The 22,714-nt window shown below is 51.1% G+C and overlaps 1 protein-coding gene across 20 annotated transcripts in view; it reads right to left on the bottom strand.

Moving 5' to 3' along the window:
- Iqce (IQ motif containing E) overlaps nucleotides 1-22,714 on the bottom strand; it is a 39,851-nt gene that overhangs the window by 11,389 nt on the left and 5,748 nt on the right. For 6 of the 20 annotated variants that reach the window (XM_006504745.4, XM_006504740.4, XM_006504739.4 and 3 more), the window contains exons 4-18: nucleotides 19,474-19,602; nucleotides 18,853-18,987; nucleotides 17,659-17,729; nucleotides 16,015-16,128; nucleotides 15,872-15,922; nucleotides 13,844-13,914; nucleotides 12,387-12,459; nucleotides 12,104-12,153; nucleotides 9,435-9,598; nucleotides 8,461-8,516; nucleotides 6,775-7,004; nucleotides 4,133-4,237; nucleotides 3,475-3,565; nucleotides 1,137-1,307; nucleotides 396-419 (exon numbers count right to left, since the gene is read on the bottom strand). In XM_006504745.4, the coding sequence (XP_006504808.1) occupies nucleotides 396-419; nucleotides 1,137-1,307; nucleotides 3,475-3,565; nucleotides 4,133-4,237; nucleotides 6,775-7,004; nucleotides 8,461-8,516; nucleotides 9,435-9,598; nucleotides 12,104-12,153; nucleotides 12,387-12,459; nucleotides 13,844-13,914; nucleotides 15,872-15,922; nucleotides 16,015-16,128; nucleotides 17,659-17,729; nucleotides 18,853-18,987; nucleotides 19,474-19,602 (1,535 nt within the window). Of the gene's footprint in view, nucleotides 1-395; nucleotides 420-1,136; nucleotides 1,308-3,474; nucleotides 3,566-4,132; nucleotides 4,238-6,774; nucleotides 7,005-8,460; nucleotides 9,599-12,103; nucleotides 12,154-12,386; nucleotides 12,460-13,843; nucleotides 13,915-15,871; nucleotides 15,923-16,014; nucleotides 16,129-17,658; nucleotides 17,730-18,182; nucleotides 18,761-18,852; nucleotides 18,988-19,473; nucleotides 19,603-22,714 lie in introns of those variants that run through there. The other 14 variants (XM_030254853.1, XM_006504742.4, XM_030254856.1 and 11 more) reach the window with 9 other exon arrangements.

Consider the following 22,714-nt stretch of genomic DNA (forward strand, 5'->3'; position numbering starts at 1 on the left):
CACTCTTCTGGTGTGTCTGAAGACAGCGACAGTGTACTGATATAAAAAGAAAGAATCAAAGCCTTTGCATAGCCCTTGGCTGGGCTGGAGAGATGGCTCAGAGGTTATGAGCATTTTCTTTGCAAGCAAAAGACCTGAATTTGAATCCCCAGTACACTAGGGGCAGATACAGCTGCGGCCAGCAAGTTCAGTGATGGGCCCAGTCTCAGGGGAGTATCCCAAAAGCGACAGAGCAGGCTCTGCCTTCTTCCTCTAACCCCCACGCACACAGGCATCCCCCACACGAGTGCGTGTGTACCACCCGCCCACACCCTCTCCACGCCTCCACTCTCCTCGGTCATGTTAAACCACAGTCAAAGGAGGGGGTCCGAGATGGGCGGAACCGACGGGCTCACCTCATCCAGAGCTGCTTCTCTTTTCTGAAATAAAGAATGGAGAAACGAGTTAGTGTGAGCAAATCGCGGGGTCCCTGGCGGATCCCGTGCACCCCCTTCCTTAGAAGACTGTTCTTGTGTGTGTGTCAATGACATGCTCAGTAAGACCACAGCCACTGAGGCCAGGGAAAGGGGGTTTTTGGGACCATATCTGGGACAGCTTGAATATTAAAGAGAATAATGATTGCAACTAAATTTTTAAAAGATTCAAATAATAAAAGAATCTGAGCCCATATTAACTGTCTTCCCATGAGGGATAGAGACGAGGAGGGTGGGGCCAGCTCCTGTGCTCTGCTAGACGGGATAATCCAACCATTTCTTGCTTTGAAACTGTCATCTACCTAGAAGAAAAGGCTTGCCCTGTCTCCTCAGGAGCCTCTGGACACAAGTTCACTGCTGAGCCAATGCTGTGTCCACCAGGGTGACTGACTGATAAAGATGGAACTAGAAGCGAGGTCCTGTGGCTATCCAAGATGGCCACCATAGGTCCCTGACTTGCTAAATGGTCTCTTGAGGTTTGGGATGCCCCTCAACTCCTGATACTCTTTGGCACTGGGATTACAGGTGTACACCACCCCACCTTTCGAGAGGCCAGTTAGCAGCCTCGCCTTCTGCGAGCCATCCCACTCTGAAACACACTGGGTAATGGAGCACACAAACACACAATGCTTTCTACAGCTGGACATGGGCCAGGAAGCTCACCTTGCGCCTGTGGGCCTTCCACTGCGCCTGCAGGGTCCTAATGGCAGCCTCTCTCCTCTCTTCAGAGCATGGGGCAGGGGGTTGGGAGCTACCCTCCTCACCAGCACTATTGTCAGAGTCTGGCTCGGAGTGCCTGCTGCAGGGCGAGGGGGCATGGAGCTCTGGATGAGCCTGCAGGAAATGAAAGTGGCCAGCTGCGATGGAGATGCCAGCAGCAGGCAGCGGACAGGATATTAACCAGGATATTACCCCGCGGGGCAGCAGGCCTGGCTCATCAGACAGCAGACTTAATAAAACAAAGTCTGAGCCTGGCGCAGTGGCGGTCTTTCTGGGGGTTCTCTTTAAAGATTAATGTGGTATAAGAGTGGGATTTGGGAAATTGAAGTGGAGACACTGCCGATGTATTTTTGGTAGGAAGAGGCGGGGACTGTACCGCTGAAACACAGCTGACTTCTAGGTAGTCTCTGAAATCTGCCACCTACCAGGGCTCTTTTCAATAAAGTTAAAATTACTAGGAGAATTATTTTCCTTCCATCAAAAGGCAGGTTCAATGCCAGGGAAATGCTTAGTCAGTCAAGTGCTTGCTGCATACGCACGAGGACCTGAGTTTGATCCTTAGCATCCATGCAAAAGCCAGGTGTGCCAGCGTATGCTTGTGACCCCAGCAGCAGGGAGGCAGAAACGAGAAAACCCCTGGGCTCTCTCACAAGCCAGCCTCGCCTACTTGCGCACGTGTACGCCACCACACATACATTAAAGGCAGGCCCTATGGAGAAGTGTGCTGTAGCAGGCAGCCTTCCCAGCCACGTGAGAGTGTGCACAACCAGTAGGTGGCTGACGACACAGCGGTGCCAGTCAGCACCAAAGGCCAGATTTGTATTTGCTCTACTTTAAAGAGTTTTGACATGTGTGCCCTGGCTGCTCCTGGGCAGATGGGACAGACCCCAGGACAGGAAGCATGGTCCTTTGTGCAATCCTCATATCCCAAGACAATCACCCAGGCCCTGGTAGCCAGCAACCAGGATGCTCTGTGGCTCAGAGGTCACACCGGTTTAAACTAGCCAACCGGTTCTTCACATTTTGTCCCAATCATGGTGAAGGCCTTTTTGCTTGTGGAGATCAGAGGAGCACACCAGCTGCCCTGCTCTGTCACTCTCTGCTTTATTCTTTCAAGGACAAAAAACTCCCTCAGTGGATCTGTTGCTAGGCTGGTAGCAAGCAAGCCCCAGGTATCCTCCTGTCTCTGTCCCTAGCATATCTTCATGCATGTGTAGCAAGAGTGCTTTTACCTACAGAGTTAGCTCCCCAGCCCCCCAGGCTGGCCTTGAACTCTCCGTCCTCTTGCCTCTGCCTCTTGAGTGTTGGGATCGTGGTCCTACACAACGATGTATGGCCCAAGGAGGTTTATATATTATGCATTCATATATCAGGTCCCTCTGGAGCAAAGGGAGGCCACGGGAGTTTAGTCCCTAAGGAAATAGTTTCCACCCGTGCTTATGTCAGGTGCCCACACATGGGATACATTGGCAAGGGGGTGCATCTATCTCCTGGATACGCAGGTGTCAGTAGATTAGAGAACAGGGACCAGAGCGCCTCTCTCTGACCTTTGGAAGTAGACAACACCCAAGTGACCTTTACAGCCACAAGTCTCGCCTGACAGCAAGTCCTGAGACTTCCATAGAAAAACAAAAGAGAAGCCTGAAGGGCATAGGCCTGTAATGCCGGCATCCAAGAAGCATAGGCAGGAGGATCGTAAGTTCAAGATTAGCTTAGGTAACTAGGTGAGACCCTGTCTCAATATAAAACATAATAAGAAGGCTAGGAGTATAGTTTGGTAGTAGAGCCTCTGCCCAGAATCCCCCAGTGAGGAGCTGGGGTGTGGCTCAGTAGTAGAGCCCCTGCTTAGAATCCCCCAGTGAGGGGCTGGGGGCATGGCTCAGTGGTAGAGCCCCTGCCTAGAATCCCCCAGTGAGGGGCTGGGTTCTGACCAACCCTGCAAAACCAACAAAACAAATGTGGGGTTTGGGGAGGGACACTGAGGGTGCAGTAGAACACCTGCCCAGGCAGACTATTCTGGAACTCTCGTCTATGTATGATAGGAGTCAGCTACTCCTTCTCTTTCTCCTCTCCTTTCTGGGCTTCTTTCCTCCTCAGAGCTGCACCACGACATCTAAACCTCCTGAGACCCAAGGCCAGCCTGAGGCTTCTGCTCACGTCACCCAAGTTACCGAGATCATGAGGGCAGGTGACAGGCATGGGTGATCATGGAGTTGAATGTGAAGAAATGGTTACAAGCCCTGCCATGTGTAGTCGAGGGGACATCCCTGCCACATGGTACCTCATGAGTCACTGCTACGAAGGAGTTTTTCTCTTCTCTCTTAGCTTCTTCCAGTTCTTGACATTTTTTGGTGAGTGCTTCAACTTCCTCCCTAAAGTGCAAAGGGAAATGTCACCTTAGACATGACCTGGTCACACAGTGGTACAGGCAGTGCTGTGTAGGAAGACTTGGAACTACAGACCACCAGGAGAGCCGCTCTAGAGGCTGAGTTGTCGCCTGTGCTCGCTCTGAGTCTTGTGGATGCTGGGCCCCGCATCATTCCTAAAATGTCAGTGGAGTTGGCAGAGGGGACGGGATGCGGGTCTGTGGTCGAGTGCTTGCCTAACATGCAGGAAGGCCTGAGGTCCATCTGCAGTACTACATAAAACAGCATGCTAGCACCCCAAGCAAGCATAGCACTTTGGAGGTGGAGGTAGTAGGCTACAAAGTTCAAGGTCATTTTGGTTCCAGAATAAGTTCAAAGCCAGAGTCGGGTGTATGAAACCTGGGGTAGGGACACACACTTGTGATCCTAACAATGTGGTTCTGGCAACCGAGAGGCTGTAGGTGGAAAACTGTAAACTGAGGCCAGCTTGCACAACACAGGCAGACCCTGAGTCAGTCAAAACGGGACCAAAACAAAAGGTCGGAATGCTACTTGGCACTCAGCGAACTTTACCTCAAAGCCTGCTCCTGCTCCTGCCTCCCCTTCTCGCCTTCCCTGGCTGTCTCCAACTCCTTCTCCAGGTCGATCTTGGACTGTAGCAGCTGCTTCATCTCCAGGCTGAGAGACACAAGCAGAGACGTTTCCATGGTCACGAGACCCAAGGCTTACACGTGCTGGAGGATGATGCTTCTAGGACCACATGACCCCGCTTCCTTCCTTGGGAGGTGGATCTAGACGGCACCTTGACAGGCCCTTGGTTCTAATGACAGTGGTGGCATCTCTGACTGTGCGGCAGACACCACTGTGTAGAGGGACTGTCACAGGATAGGGTCAACAGGAACAAAATCCTGCCCTGAGACAGAGCCCTTGAGGACACTTAAGTGACACAGTGCCTTCCTCAGTAGTGTCTGAGCCCAGGAAGTGTCTGCTTCCCTCTGGCCTAAACTGGGACACTGCTTACCCTGAGCTCCGGGCTGATGCTGCACCAAGATATGGGTGGCACTGGGGCCATGAACTCAGCCTTGAAGGCTCTGTTTGAAACCCAGATCTGCCACTTCACGTTGGTGACCCCACTTCTCCAGATCCTTGCTAATCTCCACATTCAACAAGCTTCTCGTTGAGTGTTTAGCGGGGTGACTGTCACATAGCAAGGGCTTTGAAAGAGGTAGCAACTGTGACACACCTCATAGTGTGAACTGCAGTTCCCACATCTGTGTTAAAACTTTAAAAAGATTGACTTTTATTTTGTGTGTATGAATGTTCGCCTGGCGCATGTATGGGCACCACATGCAAGGTCGGAAGCAGGTGTCAGATGCCCTGGAAATGGAGTCATGGATGACTGTGAGCTGCCATGTGGGTGCTGGGAATCGAACCCAGGACTTCTGCAAGAGCAACAAATGTTCTTAACTGCTGAGCCACTGCTCCAGTCCCCGGTGCTAAACATTTGAACAACTACAACTTTGTGTGTGAGTGTGTAGGGTTGCAATGCTACAGGTTCAGAGTCAAATTACCGTGAACTTCCTTTCATTTGTCCTAACAGCCATCAATGTCTATCTCTGTGTGGGACCGAACGTCCATGTGACCTTTAGGCAAATCCTTTCAGAAGGTACAGATGGTCCTCTGGCTTCCCACCCAAAGGCTAAGAAAGTCCTCAGACAGCAGCTGAAGCTGAGATTCCCCTGCTCTCGGAAATCCACCTCCCCACGGTTTCCACCCATGTATTTAAGTTGCCTGATTTAGGGTTTTCTCTGTTCTGACATTTTAAACAACCTCATGAAACTGTTACCACGGTGGAACACAGTATTTGAGGTAACTGTGGCCACTCATATCTGGCTACAGAAGAAACTGCTAACCCCTTTGAGGTAACAACTGTTTTTTGTTTTGTCTTGTCTTACTGTGCATGGATAACAGCGTGACAGAAAATGCAGGCGTTGCCTACTTCAGAGTGTCCGATGTGATTTATTTTTATATAAACTGTGTGTATCTGCATGCACACTTGCACATGTGCCATGGTACATATGTGGAGGTCAGAGGAAACCGTGTGGGAGCTGGCTCTCCTCCCACCAGGTAGGTCCCAGGATCTAAGGCAGGCCCATCAGACTTGGTGGCAGGTGCCTTTATCTCATGATCCATTTCTCAGGCCCACCATCATAACTTAAGTGTCTTTCCATGAAATGCTAAGTTTTACAAGGAACCCACCATCAACTCTCAGCGGTGCATATGAAAGTAGGCCGGGAGGCAACCAGGGACAGTTTGTAGGGTCTGGCAGGTCTGAACTTTTACACTGGCCTTCCCCCATCCCATGCTTCTAGGGCTTGAATTTAAGGTACCCATATGCTGGGCAAGTACTGTATTACTGAAGGATGGCCCACATGCTGGGCGAGAACTGCACCATTGAACTACAGCCCTCTCACTTGACACGTACCGCACCACTGAATTACATCCCCGGATCTTGGATTTTTGAGTTTCTCTATGTAGCCAGGCTTACCTGGCTCCTGCCAGTTGATCCTGCCTCAGCCTCCCAAGTGCTGGGAACGCTGGCACACGCCAGGCCTGCTGGGGATCTGCTTCTCAACCTCACGTCCCAGCGGGTGGGGCCTTGGATCCTCTATTCCTAACCTCTCCAGCTGAGCTTCAAACCCTGCAACCCTAGCTAGCTCTGGCGTGGGCAGGACCTGGGGCCCTCCTTGCCAGTTAGCTCCCAAGTGGGACCAGTTTAGCAACCCTCACCAGCTTATGAGTGGGCAGAGCCTGAGGCCCTGCGTCACCTGACCAGCTCTCAAATGGACAGGGCCAGGGTAAGGTAGGTAAGGTAGGAGGAGTAAGGGTGTCTGGGGTGGGGTAGGGTGGGGGGTATTTGGGAGAAGGGCTATGGGGGAGGGGCAGGCACAAGGCCTAGTGTTCCCAAACAGCACCTATGGGGGTAGGGCCTGACACCCTTCCTCTGCAACAGGTTTCAGGGTGGGCAGGGCTGGCAGCCTTGATCATGGCTTTATCACAATTTAAAAGTAACTAAGACACACAGGCTGGCCTTGAACTTATGATCTTCCTGCCCAAACCCCTCCAAGTGCTGAGATAACAGGCAGGTTCCCCCTCTAACTCACACAGATGGGCCCAGCACTTCAGCCCTGGATGGCCTGGGTCCAGGCACTCACTCTTTCTCCAGCAGCTGCTCCTGCAGTGCACCCAGCTCCTCTCTCAGGCTCTTCACGGTTCCTTGGAGATGCTCTTGTTCCTCACACGGGGCCACCTTGGGCAGGTCCTCTGGGGACTGGTCCCCTTTCGGCTGCTTTTGCACTGAGATGTTGGATGGGGAGCGGACCAGGGGATTCGGATTCACCAGCTCTGAAGTCGATTGCTTTGGGCTTTCTGAGGAACTCACTTTCTGGAGGCAATGGAAGTGTTTGTTAACATGACCTCTGTTTGTGAGGTGCAGGGCCAGCCAATCTTTGGTGTATGGGAGAAGCTTCACTGTGGGGGCTGAGCCAGCAGGGCCACTGCTCTGGAAAGATTCCCTTCCTAGCAGTCAAAGCCCAAAGTGGGAAAGGGCTGGCCAGGCCCAGAGGCAGGCCATGAGTCAGAGCTACCTACACTACCACAAAGGCTACCAGGGAGGTAGGCAGGCAAGGAGGATACAGACATTGGAATGTGGGAGATTTCCAACCCTGGTGATGGACCTTCAGCCAATCTAATTCTGTCTGAAAGTAACGCCTGTCTCCCCAGGCCTTGCCTAATGGCTCTAGGGATATACCTGGGTTTTCTGAATTTCCCAGTGTGCTTTATGTATAAAGTATTTCCACAACATACACTTCTTTTGCTTTCTACTTTGTCAGTATGTGACTGTATTTAACACATTCTCCCTTAGGCTTTGCACAGCTTTGCCACACAACTGGGGAACTCTGGCTCACAACTTTTTCTTTCAATACTTGGGATAGAACCCATCCTAGGCAAGCCCCTGTACCAAGTCACACCCGCAGTCCTTCAACAGCAGATTCATTCTAGGCAGATGCTCTACCACTGAGCCACACCCCAGCCCCTCTCTGGGGGATTCTAGGTAGGGCTCTACCACTGAGCCACACCCCAGCCCCTCACTGGGGGATTCTAGGTAGGGCTCTACCACTGAGCCACACCCCAGCCCCTCACTGGGGGATTCTAGGCAGGGGCTCTACCACTGAGCCACGCCCCCAGCCCCTCACTGGAGGATTCTAGGCAGGGGCTCTACCACTGAGCCACACCCCAGCCCCTCACTGGGGGATTCTAGGCAGGGGCTCTACCACTGAGCCGAAGTCTTCCCCTTACCTACAGTCTAGGTAGGAGCTGTATCTTTAGGTTACATCCCTGTTATACAATCTCAAGATCTTAACTGGATGGACAAGTTTCCCAGAATCAGTCAGTTCTGTGGGGTTGGTGTGGGGGTGGGAGATAAGGAAATGCTCGATAGCCTCCCAGGTCTCCTGGTCAGCCGTGTAGCTGAAAAGATTGCTAAGAGTGTGAGTATTATATAAAAGTCTGGGCTTTGCAGACATATGCACGCACCAGGCTAGACCACAGGCACTTCATGGTCATACATGTTCACTTGTTGCTACAAGAAGCCCAGTAATGGGTTCCTGGGCCTGGCCCTCTATAAAATGAGGGCTGTGCATGACACAATCCTGCATCTTGCCCAGACCTGCAAGGAGTGTAGTCTTTCCTGTGTGTACTTGGTAAGGTCTGCAGAGCACCCATACGTCTGTGTTGAGTGACTTATCTCATGCTGCAGCTCTGTCTCCCACTGAACCAGATAGTAGCTGCTCCCTGGCCTGGGTAGACCCTGAGTGATCAGACATTAGACCTGCACTTACCTTTTCTAGCTCTGCGATGCGTCTCAGCAGCCGGGGCTTGCTCCAGTCCCCGTAACCTAAGAGCAGTAGGATTTACAAGACAGTGTCCATGGGCTACTGTAGTAGGATCGTTCCTCTCAGGCATGGACCCACAGCCTCTCCAGGCTGCCAGACAAGCCACAGACCCCGTGGGGCAGGTGCTTGCCCTGAGGGTTCCTTATCTCATGCCGGCCAGGCCAGCTTGGACCTAACTGGGCAGATCCCTGAGCTTCTGAGAGCTCTGTCCTGGGTACTGAGATGCTGCACTATAGTGCCAGGGTCAAGTAGTGATGGGGCTCGAACTCGGGGCTCCATGCACGCTAGGTGAGCACTCTCCCAGGTGAGCCACATCTGCAGCCTGATGATTTTTCCCCATCGATAAACTCCAAACTCTAATCTCACTCTCCACTCCTGGGACCCTCAAGGCCTGGCTCTTACCCTGTCTCTCTGCCACTGCTGACTAGCTGCGTTACTAGCTGGCTCTCTTTGCCCAACTTTCTGAATGCCCCTTCGCCAGTGCCCATCTTGCAAGCTGCAGCATGGCCTGTACCTGCCTCAGAGCTCAGCACCGCACCGCGCCCTGCCCATGTCAACTCCATTCTCTCCATAGCTCAGACAAAAAGCCCTGGGTCCTAGGGCCTGGGCTGCATCTCAGCAGTAGAGCACTTCCCTAGTCAACATTAGACCCAGGGCTTCATCCCCAGTACTGCGAAACAAAGCAAGAGACCCAGAGCTTGCTCTCCTTGTGTTTCCAGGCTACTCTGGACCACTGTGGAGCATCAGTTCATTCGACTGACAATCCTTTTGCACAGCTAAGAGGCTATGTCTGCTATGAGGCTTGTGGCCTAGATCTCCCCATCTTTGAAGCGGGGGGGGGGGGGGGCTCCTTTTCTTTCACCGTGGAACGCGGCCCGTCTCCTCATGCCTCCCTCTGTGAGTGGCCCACAGGCAGATACCCTTTATTTTGGAGATGGTGGGTGAATTGCTCAGCATGCGGTCCAGGTCCTCCTTCAGGCTCTGGTTCTCCTCGGTCAGCTCCTGCACACTCCGTGTTAGGTTCAGCAGGGCACTGCTCATCTTCTTCTGCCTCTTCACACCCAGTTTCTTCTCCACCATGGGCCTGGGGGGAAGCAAGGGCCAGGCTGAGGACCATGCTTCCAGACGGACTTGGCAGCATCTCACCCAGAAACGTGTTCTGAGGTCAGAGTGGCTCTCACACACACACATACACACACACACACACACACACACACACACACACACACACACACACGAGTATTACCAATCAGAGAGGAAACTAACCCTGATCCCCAGAGGGATGAAATTAGTCTAACTCCAGCGACAGAAGCAACTCCACTCTTTTTATTTCCCTCCATTTTTTTTTTTTTTTGACTCTGGAATTTCATCTAAGGTTAGCCTTGAACTCACGATATAGCAGAGAATGACCCTGAGCCTCTGATACTTCTGCCTCTACCTCCTGAGTGCTGGGATTGTAGGTGTGCACCACCATGACCAGTTTATATAGTGCTGGGACAGAACCCAGGGTTTCCTGAATGGCAGGCAAGTGCTCTACCAACTGTCAACATCCCCAGTGCCCCCCACTTCTGAGCCTGGGTCTCCACATGTATCCCAGGTGGTCCTGGGACCCGGGATCCCCCTGCCCCCACTTCCCACACGTTGGATTGGTATGGGTGTTACCAGGCCCACCTCTACTTTTATTTTTTTATATTTTACTCTGGTGTGTAAATGTGGCTCTGGAATGGGTGGGGACATAGCTCAGTGGGTAGAATTCTTACCTAGCACTTGGGAGGTCCTAGGTTCCTTTCCCAGGAGCACCACAAATTTATTTAAATACACTCATAAATAGATAAGGCACTAAAATAAAACTGGTCCTACAACTATCCTTGGGGGGCACAAGAGACTGAACTACCAACTAAAATGCGAGCCCAGGCTCGACCTAGGCCCCCTGCACATATGTAACAGATGTGCAGCTTGGTCTTCATGCGGGTCCTCTCAACAACTGGAGTTGGGGCTGTCCCTGAACCTGCTGCCTGCCTGCCTGCGGGTCCCCTGCCTGGGCCACCCTGTCTGGATTCGGTGGGAGAGGATACATCTGCTCCTGCAGTGACTCGATGTGCTGGGGTGGAGAGGTGCAGTGTGAGGGGGTGAGGGAGGAGGAATGGCGGGAGGACCTCCTGAGGGGATAGTGGGAGGAGGGGGCTGACATTGGAATGAAAAAATCAAACATCAATTAAATATTTAAGAAGTGGTCCTAAGCACAGTGCCAAGCGCCCCCTAGTGTGCGCAAGGCTGTGTTGCCACTCTGTTGGCCTCTACATTAGAGAATCACTATTCCTTATACTGACAAGTGAACGAAAGAGCCTCAGCCAGCATCCACTGGCCTAGGAGCTGTGGGTCAGCATTGACTAATTCAGTATCCCTGGAACGTCACAGGGTATTTACTCTGTGAAAACAACAGAAGCGGTCCTACTTATCTGATCTCTGCAGGCACAGGTGGGTAGGGTGTATGTACATATGTACAGGGGTTCTGGGGCTGGAGGAGGATGCCACGTGCCCCATTCTACCACCTTACTCCCTGGAGACAGGGTCTCTCACTGAACCTGGACCTAAGCTGGCAGCCCACAAGTCTCATGGATCTTTCTACTGTGCAATCCTTTGGGCCGCCCGCCCCCAAGACACCCTGCCCTGCCCAGCCCTACGCAGCCATGCCTGGCTTAGTTTAGCAAGACTGACTAGTGTTTTACCATGAAGCTACCTCCTCAGCCCTATCTGGCTCTTTAAGAGAATGTTTTCCAACTACTGTCTGGAGTGACTGCAAGCAAAGGATAAAAGGGACAGCTGCAGCTGGTGCTGGGAGATCACACAGAGGCCTGTGTTATGGGCATGTATTTTATAAATAAAACATATTATATATAAGCACTGGGGAGATACCGACAGAAGGATACCAGGGGCTCCAGGCTCAGTGAGACTATATTTCAGAAAATAAGGTGGAAGAGCTATCAGTAGAGGAACAGTGTCGCCTGGTGGTCTCCATATGTGCACACGTGTTCATACACACACAAATATGTACATATGGATTTAACTGTTTGGCTTCAGACCCTGGGACAAGGGACTGAGGTGCATGTTTTACATCTCAAAGCAGACCTGGCCTCCAGGTTTTCCCAGCATCTTTCAGTCCCTACCTGGCTTACTCTGCCCTGAACCCTAAACTTTCCAGCCCAGGGGCTGGGATGCTCTTCCCCCAGAGGCTCCTTCCTATATAATCCAGACATTGTTTCTCCCCCTCTCTCTTCTCTTCTCTCTCTGCAAGGGCACTCTATCTTTCTCTTCCCCTTTCCTGACCCATAGCGACTTCCCTGACCTTTCTTGGGACCAGTGAACTCGCCTGCCCCAAGAGCAGTTTCCCAGTAAACCTGCCTTTAATATATTCTAATCTCATTTTGCTGGTAGAGAAATAACCTATCAGTAACATCCCCCGCACTGCCCTTAATAAGCATTGCACAACTCCCCCAAAAAGGGAGAGCCAGACAGTGGCTGGTAAGGACCACCAGCTTTTCAGAGCCGCCACAAGGACACAGGGGACAGGCCCCACATGAGAGCATACTTCTTTCCTGTGGCTTCAGAACTCGCCAGGAGGGTCTGCAGACGATGGATCTGTGAGGATCCAAAGAGAAGGTGTCAGAAACACGACAGAAGAGGAAGACAGTGTTCCCTGCACCTAGCCAGCTGCTCAGTTCTGGCTTTGTGCAGGGAGAGAAATCTACACCGTGTCTATGCCTCTGCAACCTCTGCACAACGGCTGCACTGAACCTGAGAGCATCCACAGTGTGCAGGTTTTGGGGCCAGCACCAGCCTCCACCCAGCCACACGCTCCAGGGTGCACACACCTCTTCGTAGTATGTTTCCATGGCAATGCGCATCTCCTCCAGGTTGGTGGTCTTCATGTCCGTCTGCAGTTTGCTGGAAACCCAAGTTCAGAGTTAGCATGGTGGAAGAGGAGGAGGGACTCCCGGAAGTCAGAGAGGGGATGGCGTTGACCTTGACCACAGGAATTCATATTTTTGAAGCGCAAATGCACCGGACAGAGAGTCCTTCTGAGTGGCAGCAGCCGCTCCTCTAGGGAGGGAGGCCACAGATGGTTTTTCTCTAAGAAAGGCTGCCCTGGAGACTGGGTGGACAGTACCAAAGGCTCTCCTTCAGAGCAGAGCAGCCAGCTTTATAAAGAATCGCGCTGGGTAAGGTGACATGGGGATGTCATCCCAGCATTCAGGAGCCTGATGCAGAAGGGCTGTTAGCTCAGCCTGGGCTACAATAGCACATCACTCTCTCGAAACAAGACAAAGAAAAATAAAGCAAACCCTTTGCTCCCCCGCCATCAGCACTGTCACCTTGCCCTTAATGTGTCACAGGTTTCAGAAAGAAGGCACAGAAGAAAGCGGAGCTCAGGGTACCAAACAGGAAATCAGCATGCACCCAGACTCATGCTGCCAAACTTCACCAAGAAACAAGTTAAAGGTGGCAGTGCCATAGGAACCAGGTCTCAGGTGCAGAAGGCTGCGTTAGTTTTCCTGAAATCAACGATATCTAAGATTATCCCTTACCTTACACTGAGACCAGAAAGCAGCAGCAAGGACTGTGTGTGTGTGTGTGTGTGTGTGTGTGTGTGTGTGTGACCTGCAAACTGATGGGGTTCAGGCAGGAGTAAGACATTAAAGAGAGATGCGGATTCCTAATGAAATGTGGAGGGAACTCAAACTAAAGAGAAAGCTGAGCCCCAAGATGCTGCCCTATCACACAGGCTCAAGGCCTGTCTGCCTGCTCAATGAGGAGATGCTGTCTCAAAATAGAGAAAACAGGACTGAGGTGTGACTCAGTGGTAGAGACCCTGCCTAGAATCCCCCAGTGAGGGGCTGGGGCTGTGGCTCAGTGGTAGAGCCCCTGCCTAGAATCCCCCAGTGAGGGGCTGGGGGCGTGGCTCAGTGGTAGAGCCCCTGCCTAGAATCCCCCAGTGAGGGGCTGGGATGTGGCTCAGTGGGAGAGCCCCTGCCTAGAATCCCCCAGTGAGGGGCTGGGATGTGGCTCAGTGGTAGAGCCCCTGCCTAGAATCCCCCAGTGAGGGGCTGGGATGTGGCTCAGTGGTAGAGCCCTACTAGGGATAGACTGCTTGTCCCCTCCCCATGACACACAGGGGAGGGAGGAGTAACATTTCTCATAGTTTTAAGTTGGAACAGATACATGGGAGAAGGAAGAACACACAGCCAATGTGGCGATGGCAGATGGAGATGGGAGATGAGATGCTAGCCCAGCGCCCAGCAGACCTCCCAGCAGCCCCCTCGGGTCGTACTTGATAGTGTTGTCCTTCTCCTTGCATTGCTGCTCCAGCCTGAAGATCCTTTGTTTGAGCCCGGTGATGACCTGCCAGCAGAGGGCCACCACCTTAGCACCATCTCGAGCTCAGGGCTCAGCCTTCCCTCCTAGGTGACCCTACAGACTCTGAGCTTCTCTCTGCCAGGGTTCTCCCACATATACTCCCTCCTTTCTTCCTTAGCACACCCTAGTGATGACTGAGCATCCCCAACCTGTTCCTCACTGAGTAGTGCTGAGCATGTGACCAGGAGAGCAAGACAGCAGCAGTTTCCTGGAAGCCACATGGTGGAAGGAGAGAACGGACTCCCACAAGCTGTCCTCTGACCTTCGCATGTGCACCCTGGGAACGGAGTACCCCCTCCCAGTAAATAGGTAAATACAAAAATGGCACTTTTTTTTTTTTTTGGTTTTTCGAGACAGGGTTTCTCTGTGTAGCCCTGGCTGTCCTGGAACTCACTTTGTAGACCAGGCTGGCCTCGAACTCAGAAATCCGCTTGCCTCTGCCTCACGAGTGCTGGGATTAAAGGCGTGCGCCACCACGCCCGGCTCTCAAAAATGCCCGGGCAGCTCTATAATCGTCCCTGGTCGGGTGGGCAGGAGAGTGAGTGTGACAGAGCAGATGTGTGGCTCTTGCTGTGCAGGGCTTGCCAGTATTAACCCACAGTGAGTAGGTTCTGAGCGCTCCTGCTTTTATCTGAGTCTTGCCAAATCTGGTCTGCACCATCCTTGCTAATCATGTTGCTTGGTGGTGTAAGGTTTTACTCAGGGTAACTTAAAATAATTTCCTTTCCTGCCAGTATGTAGTGCTGGTGAGATGAGAAGCCAAGTCAGCTACAACCGCCACCCCTGCCTCTTGTGAGCTGGGAGGAGCAGCAGGGAGGAGCCAGACTGCGGTAAATCTCACTGTCTTGCTTTTATAACTGAGGGCAGGCAGGGGGCTGGGGTGTTGGGGAGATGTCTCAGCAGCTCAAGTGCTTGTTGCACAAGCATGAGAACCTCAGTTTGGATCTTTGGCACCCACATAAGACCCAGCTGTTGTCACTGAATGCCTGTAATCTCAGCCCAGGGGAGGTGGAGACCGGAGCACTCAGGCATCACCCACACAAACACACACACACACACATGCACGCACAAGTATACTCACACACATACACTGAACACATGCACACACGCACGTGGACACATACACATGCGCGTGTGTGAAAGAGAGAAAGAGCGTGCACATGCAAACACACACACATGCATGCACATGCAAACTTGCACATGCACCTACACCATTCTTACTGGTCCTACCTTATGGATCTTAGATCTGCAAAATCTTTAGTGATCACCACAGATAATCTGCATATTGCTGATGGATGTAACCTAAGTCTCTTCTTCTGAGGCATTCTTTCCGGTCCCCTTTAGTCTTAAGGCTTTGCTATACCTGTCTCCTTGCCACCAAGCCCATTAACCCTTTGTTGCCGTATTCCTTGACTCATGGGGTAGCAATGACATATTCCATACTCCCATCTCACCCCCATTTTAAAGCAGAACCGTGGTTTGGATGTAACCCCCAAGTTGTACACTGAGATTGTCTTTTTGTGTGTTAGGGTTTTTGTTGTCGTTGCTGTTGCTGTTTTTAGTTTAGTTTGTTTGTTTTGGTATTCTGAGACAGAGTCTCATTAGCCCAGGCTGTGGCAGAGGCTGGTCTTGAACTCCCAAGTGACTGTATGTATGTATGTATGTATGTACTTACCTATTTATTATAAACTTGTGTTCCCTTCCTAGCCCTCTTCTGTACATTGAAACCAGCGTTCCATACACTCTCTCTCACCCCTAGACTTCACTGTGACTACCTGACATAGGTTTACCTATTTTTTAGCCTCTGCTAGGCCTGCTGCCCCCTGGAAATACTCTCTTGTGATCCCTATGGCTCTATGCACAACAGTTCTAGAAAATTCTGAGCCCATGCCCTTCCCACAGTTCCATGAAGGCTCTCCTTGGAGTAGGAGGTTCCACTTACCCAGCCCGTGTCAGGCTTCTTCTCTGCCAAGGTTCGCACGAAGTCTGGGCCCTGTGGGAAACAGCCAGAGACAGTAAAGCCCCTGGTGGCTTCCTCCCTCTGCTCCCACGACCCCAGGAGGCCTCTCTGGGCCCCAGACTCACTCGACTTGGATCCAGAAGCTGTTCTATCTGCCGATCCTTTCTGCTGTTCTCCTCTTCCAAGCGCCGAAGCTTTGTTCTCATCAGATCCACATCACTTTTCTGCATATGTAAGGACTAGGGAGGAGGAGGGTGGTTGGCAAGATGGCTCAGCACGTAAAGGGGCTTGCCACCAGGCCTGATGATGTAAGTTCAATTCCCAGGACACACACACACACACACACACACACACACACACACACACACGAATGAGAGAACCATCTCCCTCAAGTTGTCCTCTGGCCTTTATGTACACACAAAATAAATAAATGTAAAACCAAAACCCCAACTAACCAACTGAAATCAGAAACCTAAGGAAGGGCTGTGTACAGTGAGTCCCTGAGTAGGGGAGGTTCTCCTCTCTCCCCACCTTACTCTGCAATCCAGGACAGCCTAGATCTGTCAGCAACTCTCCTGCCTCAGCTTCCCAACTGGTGGGATTACAGTCATACTTGGCTTTAAGAGAGGTTTTTAAAGCAACACGTGTCATGTGAGCTGGGGAGATGGCTAGGTGATTAAAAGCACTTCTGGCTGGTCTTCCAGAGGTCCTGAGTTCAATTCCCAGCATCACTGAGCCATGCCCCCAAACCCTTCACTGAGAGCCTCTAGGCACTGAGCCACACCCCAGACTCTCACTGGGGGATTCTAGGCAGAGGCTCTACTACTGAGCCACACCCCAGACTCTCACTAGGGAATTCTAGGCAGGGGCTCTACCACTGAGCCACACCCCAGCCCCTCCCTGGGGGATTCTAGGCAGGGGCTCTACCACTGAGCCATGCCCCCAGCCCCTCACTGGGGGATTCTAGGCAGGGGCTCTACCACTGAGCCACGCCCCAGCCCCTCACTGGGGGATTCTAGGCAGGGGCTCTACCACTGAGCCACACCCCCAGCCCCTCACTGGGGATTCTAGGCAGGGGCTCTACCACTGAGCCACACCACCAGCCCCTCACTGGGCGACTGATTCTACACAATACTCTGCTGTTCTATGATGGAACACAGGGCCATACACATTCTAGAAAACTGTCTACTACTGTGTCTCCAACACCCTCAGGCAGATCTCCCAAAAACTTACAATGATGAGTTTAAACAGCCAAGGTCATTTTCACAGAGGCCTATTTCTAAGCCCCCCAAAATATGACTCCCAGGTACCACCTATAATAGCGACTCGTTGCTGGGGGCTCTCCGCATCTACTTAGTAGTCTCTGATACTGAGTAGGAACTCTTCAAAGGCACCTTGGCCTCAGCAGTGCTGAGTGAAGCCACTGACTGGGCTGCACTCCTCTTCAGTGGGTCTTTTGCTACTGCATAGCTGGCTCGTTTGTGTTTTGGACGCAGGGTCTCATGCCTCCCTGGCTATGAGACCGTGTTGCCCAGTGGGGCCTTGAACTCCCTGTTCCCCTGCCTCTATCTCCTCGGCGCTGGGATGATGTACCACCACTACCTCTCCTGCAGCTGCCCAGGCTTTCCCGTCAGCTGGGATGGCCAGCTCCTACAGTAAAGTACCAGGGCATGGACTCCGGGTGTCTGACAACTCCCAGCAAGACATCTACTTTCGGTCACGTTAGAGCAAAGCTCTCACTGCCGATCAGAAGGCAGCAGAGTGCCTACCTTCTTCAACTCGATGATCTCGTCGTACATGTCCTCCTTCTCTCTGTAGACGGAAGTCCCAGAGACGTGACCTGGAGGGAGATATGAATGCCTCTTAGGACCACATCGTGGGACAGTAGAAAGGACCCCTGGTTATGCCTGAAGGGAACCCTGTGAGTTAAAACTGTACTTATTTGCTTGCTTGCTTGTTCTCTAAGATGGATGAATCTCACTCTGTATGCAGCCCGATCGCCTGGAGTTCAAGATGCTGTGGCATTCTGAGTACTGGGGAGACGAGGGAGTACTCTTTATTCTGGTTTAGTGAGGACGTGTGTGTGTGTGTCTCTGTGTGTGTGTGTGTGTGTGTGCGTGTGTTGTGAGCTTGTGTTCATGCAGAGGCCAAAGAGGACATTGGGAATCCTACTTTCTCTGCCTTATCCCTTGAGACCAGGTCATTCACTGAACCTAAAGCCAGGCTGGCAGGTAGCCAGCCCTGGTTATCTTCCTGTCTGCCTACCACAGTGCCCGGGTTACTGGGATCATACCTGGCTTTCAGCATGGGTGCTGAGAGCTGAACTCAGGTTTTTGTTTGCACAGCAAATGCTCTTACCGGCTAAGCTATCTCTCCACTTAATGACATTTAACAGGTTATAAGTCCAAAATAAGCAAATAGGCCTAAACCATAACCCTAATGAGCAGATTTAGGTCTCAGGGTCAGTGAGGGACATGGAGCTGGCTGCCACCATGTGTCTTTGCTAAGGCCCAGAGATACCAACAGGTCCCATGGGCAGAGAGTAGTAAGGAACCAAGAAAGAACCAGCAAGGTGGTTTGGCAGGTTAAAAACTCTGGTCAGCCAGCCTCAAGAGCCCGACTTCAATCCCAAGGACCCACAAGGTGGCAGGAAGGAGGTGACATCTCAAGTTGCCCTGACCTCCACATGCGTCCCACAGGACATGCATAACCTACCCACACATCAGGACTTTAAATGATAATTCTATTTAAGGGGGGAGGGGTGTGTGACACAATGGCTTGTCTATGAGATGGTCTTTATGAATCAGTGTCCCTCAGAACATTCTAGAATGTCCTAATGATGGATCTCGGGCATAAAGCCAAACCAAAAAACCAAAACAAACCAAAACCAAACCTCTCACCCCTCACTTGCTAGAGGCTTTCCTTTCTGCTCTCCTGGCCTTGTCCCCGGGGAGCATGCTCACCATGGCTGCCAGAACGCCTGAGGTCTGCCCTCTTCGCTCTCACGGCTTCTGTCAGGTAGTCGGGAGTGCAGCTGGGGGGGTGGGTCCACGCGTGCTCCGAGGTAAGCGTGGGGCTCGGGGGTTGGGCCACACTACCTGGTGTGAATGTGCATGGGTTTAACAGGATGGGTACAAGAATACGGTCTGGCAAGTCCTGTTTCTCATCCAGCGCCAGGGCTTTCAGGATGCCAGCAAGACTGGGTAGCGGTGGGGCCAGTGGTGGTGGGATAGGGGTGCACTGCTAAATGCCTAGCAAGCACCTTGCAGAGGTCAACTCAGAGGGCGCCTGTGTGCCTGTTTCCCTGGTGTAAACACTTCAGGTTTCCAGTATGACAAGGACCAGCTCACAGAAACATTAATAGCTGTCTCCTGAAAGCTGGTGGCAACTGGCTCCATCACACCTCTGCCACAGGGCGGCACTTGGGTATCCTCAGGAGGGGCTGGGAAAGCCACACCCACCAGGGACATGTTCAGCATGAGAGGATCACAGGCAAGCTAACTAAAACCAGCTGTATTGGATGCACCATCTCCCATATGGTGGTCTCAAGCCAAAGCACCCTCCTCCACAGGAGAGCCACATACCCTGTTTCGAGGATCCCAGCCACAGCTTCTGTGGGGTCAAGGACATTCTGCTACTCAGAGGCATGCTCCCTGCCGTCTTCAGAGATCGCCAGGAGGTCACTTTTCTGGGTTTGGAGTAGTAGGGCGACTCTAGAAAGGCAACGTATGGTATAGAGCTGCAGGATCACTGTACATCAACACCCTTACTCTGCAAAGACAAGGCTCAGTGAAATACAGCATTCCCGGCTGTGTGGGCCCAGAAGGCACACGCTCTGGCAAGCAGACATGGAGCAGCTCTGACTGACTGGCTGGCTTACTTAGAGAGGAGCTCTTCTACATATTGCTAGCCCAGCCTAGGCTAGAAACCCTAGAGCTTAAGACACCACCTTTTTGTGTGTGTTTTTAAGATTTATTTTTTTGTTATTTTAAATTATGTGTGGGTGTGTGTCTACGTAGGGGTGAGTGCAGGTAGCCACAGGGGCAGAGGCGTCAGCTCCCCTGGAATTGGTGGGTACCAGGAACCAAACACAGGTTCTAAAGAAGAACAGCACTGCCTTTAATCACCGGGCTATCTACCCACCACCTCAGTTGATTTTCTTGTCGGGATGCCTTGAAACAGTTCATTTTTTAAACTCAGGGATGGAGCCCAGGGCCTTATGTATGTTAAGCAATGAGCTTCATCCCCAGCCCCTCACCGAAGGAGTCCAGGCAGGAGCTACCACTGAGCAGTATCCGTGGCTTGGCCTGGTGTATTGAGTCTAAGTCACCATAAAGAAGTCCATCACAAATGAATAAGTGTAAAGCATTGTTTGGTTTTGTTTTTGAAGAAAGGGGAATTTGAAAATGTGAAAATTTATACTGAAGATGTAATTCTGCCATGCTCTGACACGTACTGCCCAGTTAAGTTTTCTTCAGAAACTTGATTTTGACCATAGCGGGTACACGGTTTTACTCCTTAAGAATTGAGTTTTTCATGTTGCTACACGATGACCACAGAAATAATATTTTTATTATTTTTTTCTTTTCTTTTGTTTTCAAGACATGGTTTCTCTGTGTAGCCACACTGGCTATCTCGGAACTCAATCTCTAGACCACTCTGGTCTTGAACTCACAGAGATCCTCCTGCCTCTGCTTCTAAAGTGTTGGAATTAAAGGCGTGTGCCGGCATGTCTAGCCAGAAATAAGTTATTATTTGTCAGACAGTGGTTGTGCATGTCTTTAATCCCAGCACTGGGGAGGCAGCAGTAGGTGGATTTCTTAGAGTTTGAGGCCAGCCTGGTCTACAAAAGTGAGTTCAAGGATAGCCAGAATTACACAGAGAAATCCTGTCTTGAAAAACCAAAATAGGGGCTGGTTCAGCGGTTAAGAGCATTGACTGTTCTTCCGAAGGTCCTGAGTTCAAATCCCAGCAATCACATGGTGGCTCACAACTATCCATAATGAGATCTGATGCCCTCGTCTGGGGTGTCTGAAGACAGCTACAGTATATACAGTATATATTACAGTATACTTAGATATAATAAATAAATAAATCTTTAAAAAAGAAAAAGAGCAGCCGGGCGGTGGTGGCGCACGCCTTTAATCCCAGCACTCGGGAGGCAGAGGCAGGCGGATTTCTGAGTTTGAGACCAACCTGGTCTACAAAGTGAGTTCCAGGACAGCCAGGGCTATACAGAGAAACCCTGTCTTGAAAAACCAAAAAAAAAAAAAAAAAAAAAAAAGAAAGAAAGAAAGAAAGAAAGAAAGAGGAAAAACCAAAATAAATTAAAAACATATACATAATATCGTATTTTTGGTTGTGAGTCTAGCTTTTCATGCTTGAGACATTTCTTTTTTTTTTTTTTTTAAGATTTATTTATTTATTATATGTAAGTACATTGTAGCTGTCTTCAGACACTCCAGAAGAGGGAGTCAGATCTTGTTATGGATGGTTGTGAGCCACCATGTGGTTGCTGGGATTTGAACTCTGGACCTTCGGAAGAGCAGTCGGGTGCTCTAACCCACTGAGCCATCTCACCAGCCCCACTTGAGACATTTCTTTAGCTCAACATTTTAATCTTTATAGAGAAGAAATGAGAGAAAAATTCCTAGGGCATTTGTCATTATGAAGGCAATGTTCTACTATTTTATGTGCACGAGCATTCTGCTTGTATGCATGTTTGTGGGAGGGTTAGAGACATCTGTGAGCTCTCCTGTGGGTGACAGGAACAGAACCTGGGTCCTCTGGACGAGCAGACAGTAATCTTGCCTTCTGAGCCATCTCTCCAGGGCCTGAAGTTATTTTTTTTTTATTGAGACTCTCACATCTTTAGTTATGTAAGAAAAGACAAATTCATGCAAAAGATAAAGTATTCATGTAGCATTGTAACATTTACCCATTAAAGGACTACTGAGCCAGGCCTGATGGTGTACGCCTGACCGTTCAGCTAAGGGTCTGGCTAAGGCGGGAAGATCAGAAGTTCAGTCATTCACAGCTACAAATGATTTTGAGCCTAGCCTGGGCTATGAGACTGTCTCAACAACAACAAAAGAGATCGCTCACATACACACACACACACACACACACACACACACACACACACACTCATGCATGCACATACACACAAGAACAGGTCAGGTCCCTACAGGTTTGGGGGCAACAAGTGTAGGACTTGATATCTGTCACAGAGACTCCTGCACAGGCTGACACGCGCCTCTGGGCCCTAGAGTATGGTGACACTGACAGACAACACCAGTCGGCCTTGCAGGTACTGGGGACCAACCCTATTTAAATGCTGTTGCCCTAATAAATACATGCTGCCTCCAGCCACAGCTACGGACAGGGACAAAGCAGTCTTTGTCCTTCTGAGGAGGAGGAAGAGAAAGGCCTCCGTAGCAAAATCAGCTCAGAGATCCTATAGGGTCGAAAGGCACACGCCCATCTGCTCCACCTGGGGACACACACCTATCCCCCAGCAAGGGCCCATGTGCTGCTGAAAGAGCAAAACTCACTTCAGAAACATCCTTTTACGGGGCTTGGGAGATGGCTCAGTCTGTAAAGTACTTGTCTCACAAGTGCAAAGACCTGAGTTTGCTCCAGCCCAGACAGAAGGCAGGTGCAGTGACACATGTTTACAATCTCGCTACTGGGGAAGTGAAGTCGGCAGACTCTGGGGACTCACTGGACAGCCAGCCTAACCTAATCGGTGAGTGCTGGGCACAAGCTCTAGAACGTGTGTCACAAACAGTTCAGACCACACCTGAGGCATGACAACACAGCTTA

This window comes from Mus musculus, chromosome 5 (genome assembly GCF_000001635.26).
Source record: "Mus musculus strain C57BL/6J chromosome 5, GRCm38.p6 C57BL/6J".
In the NCBI taxonomy this organism is placed as follows: Eukaryota; Metazoa; Chordata; class Mammalia; order Rodentia; family Muridae; genus Mus; species Mus musculus.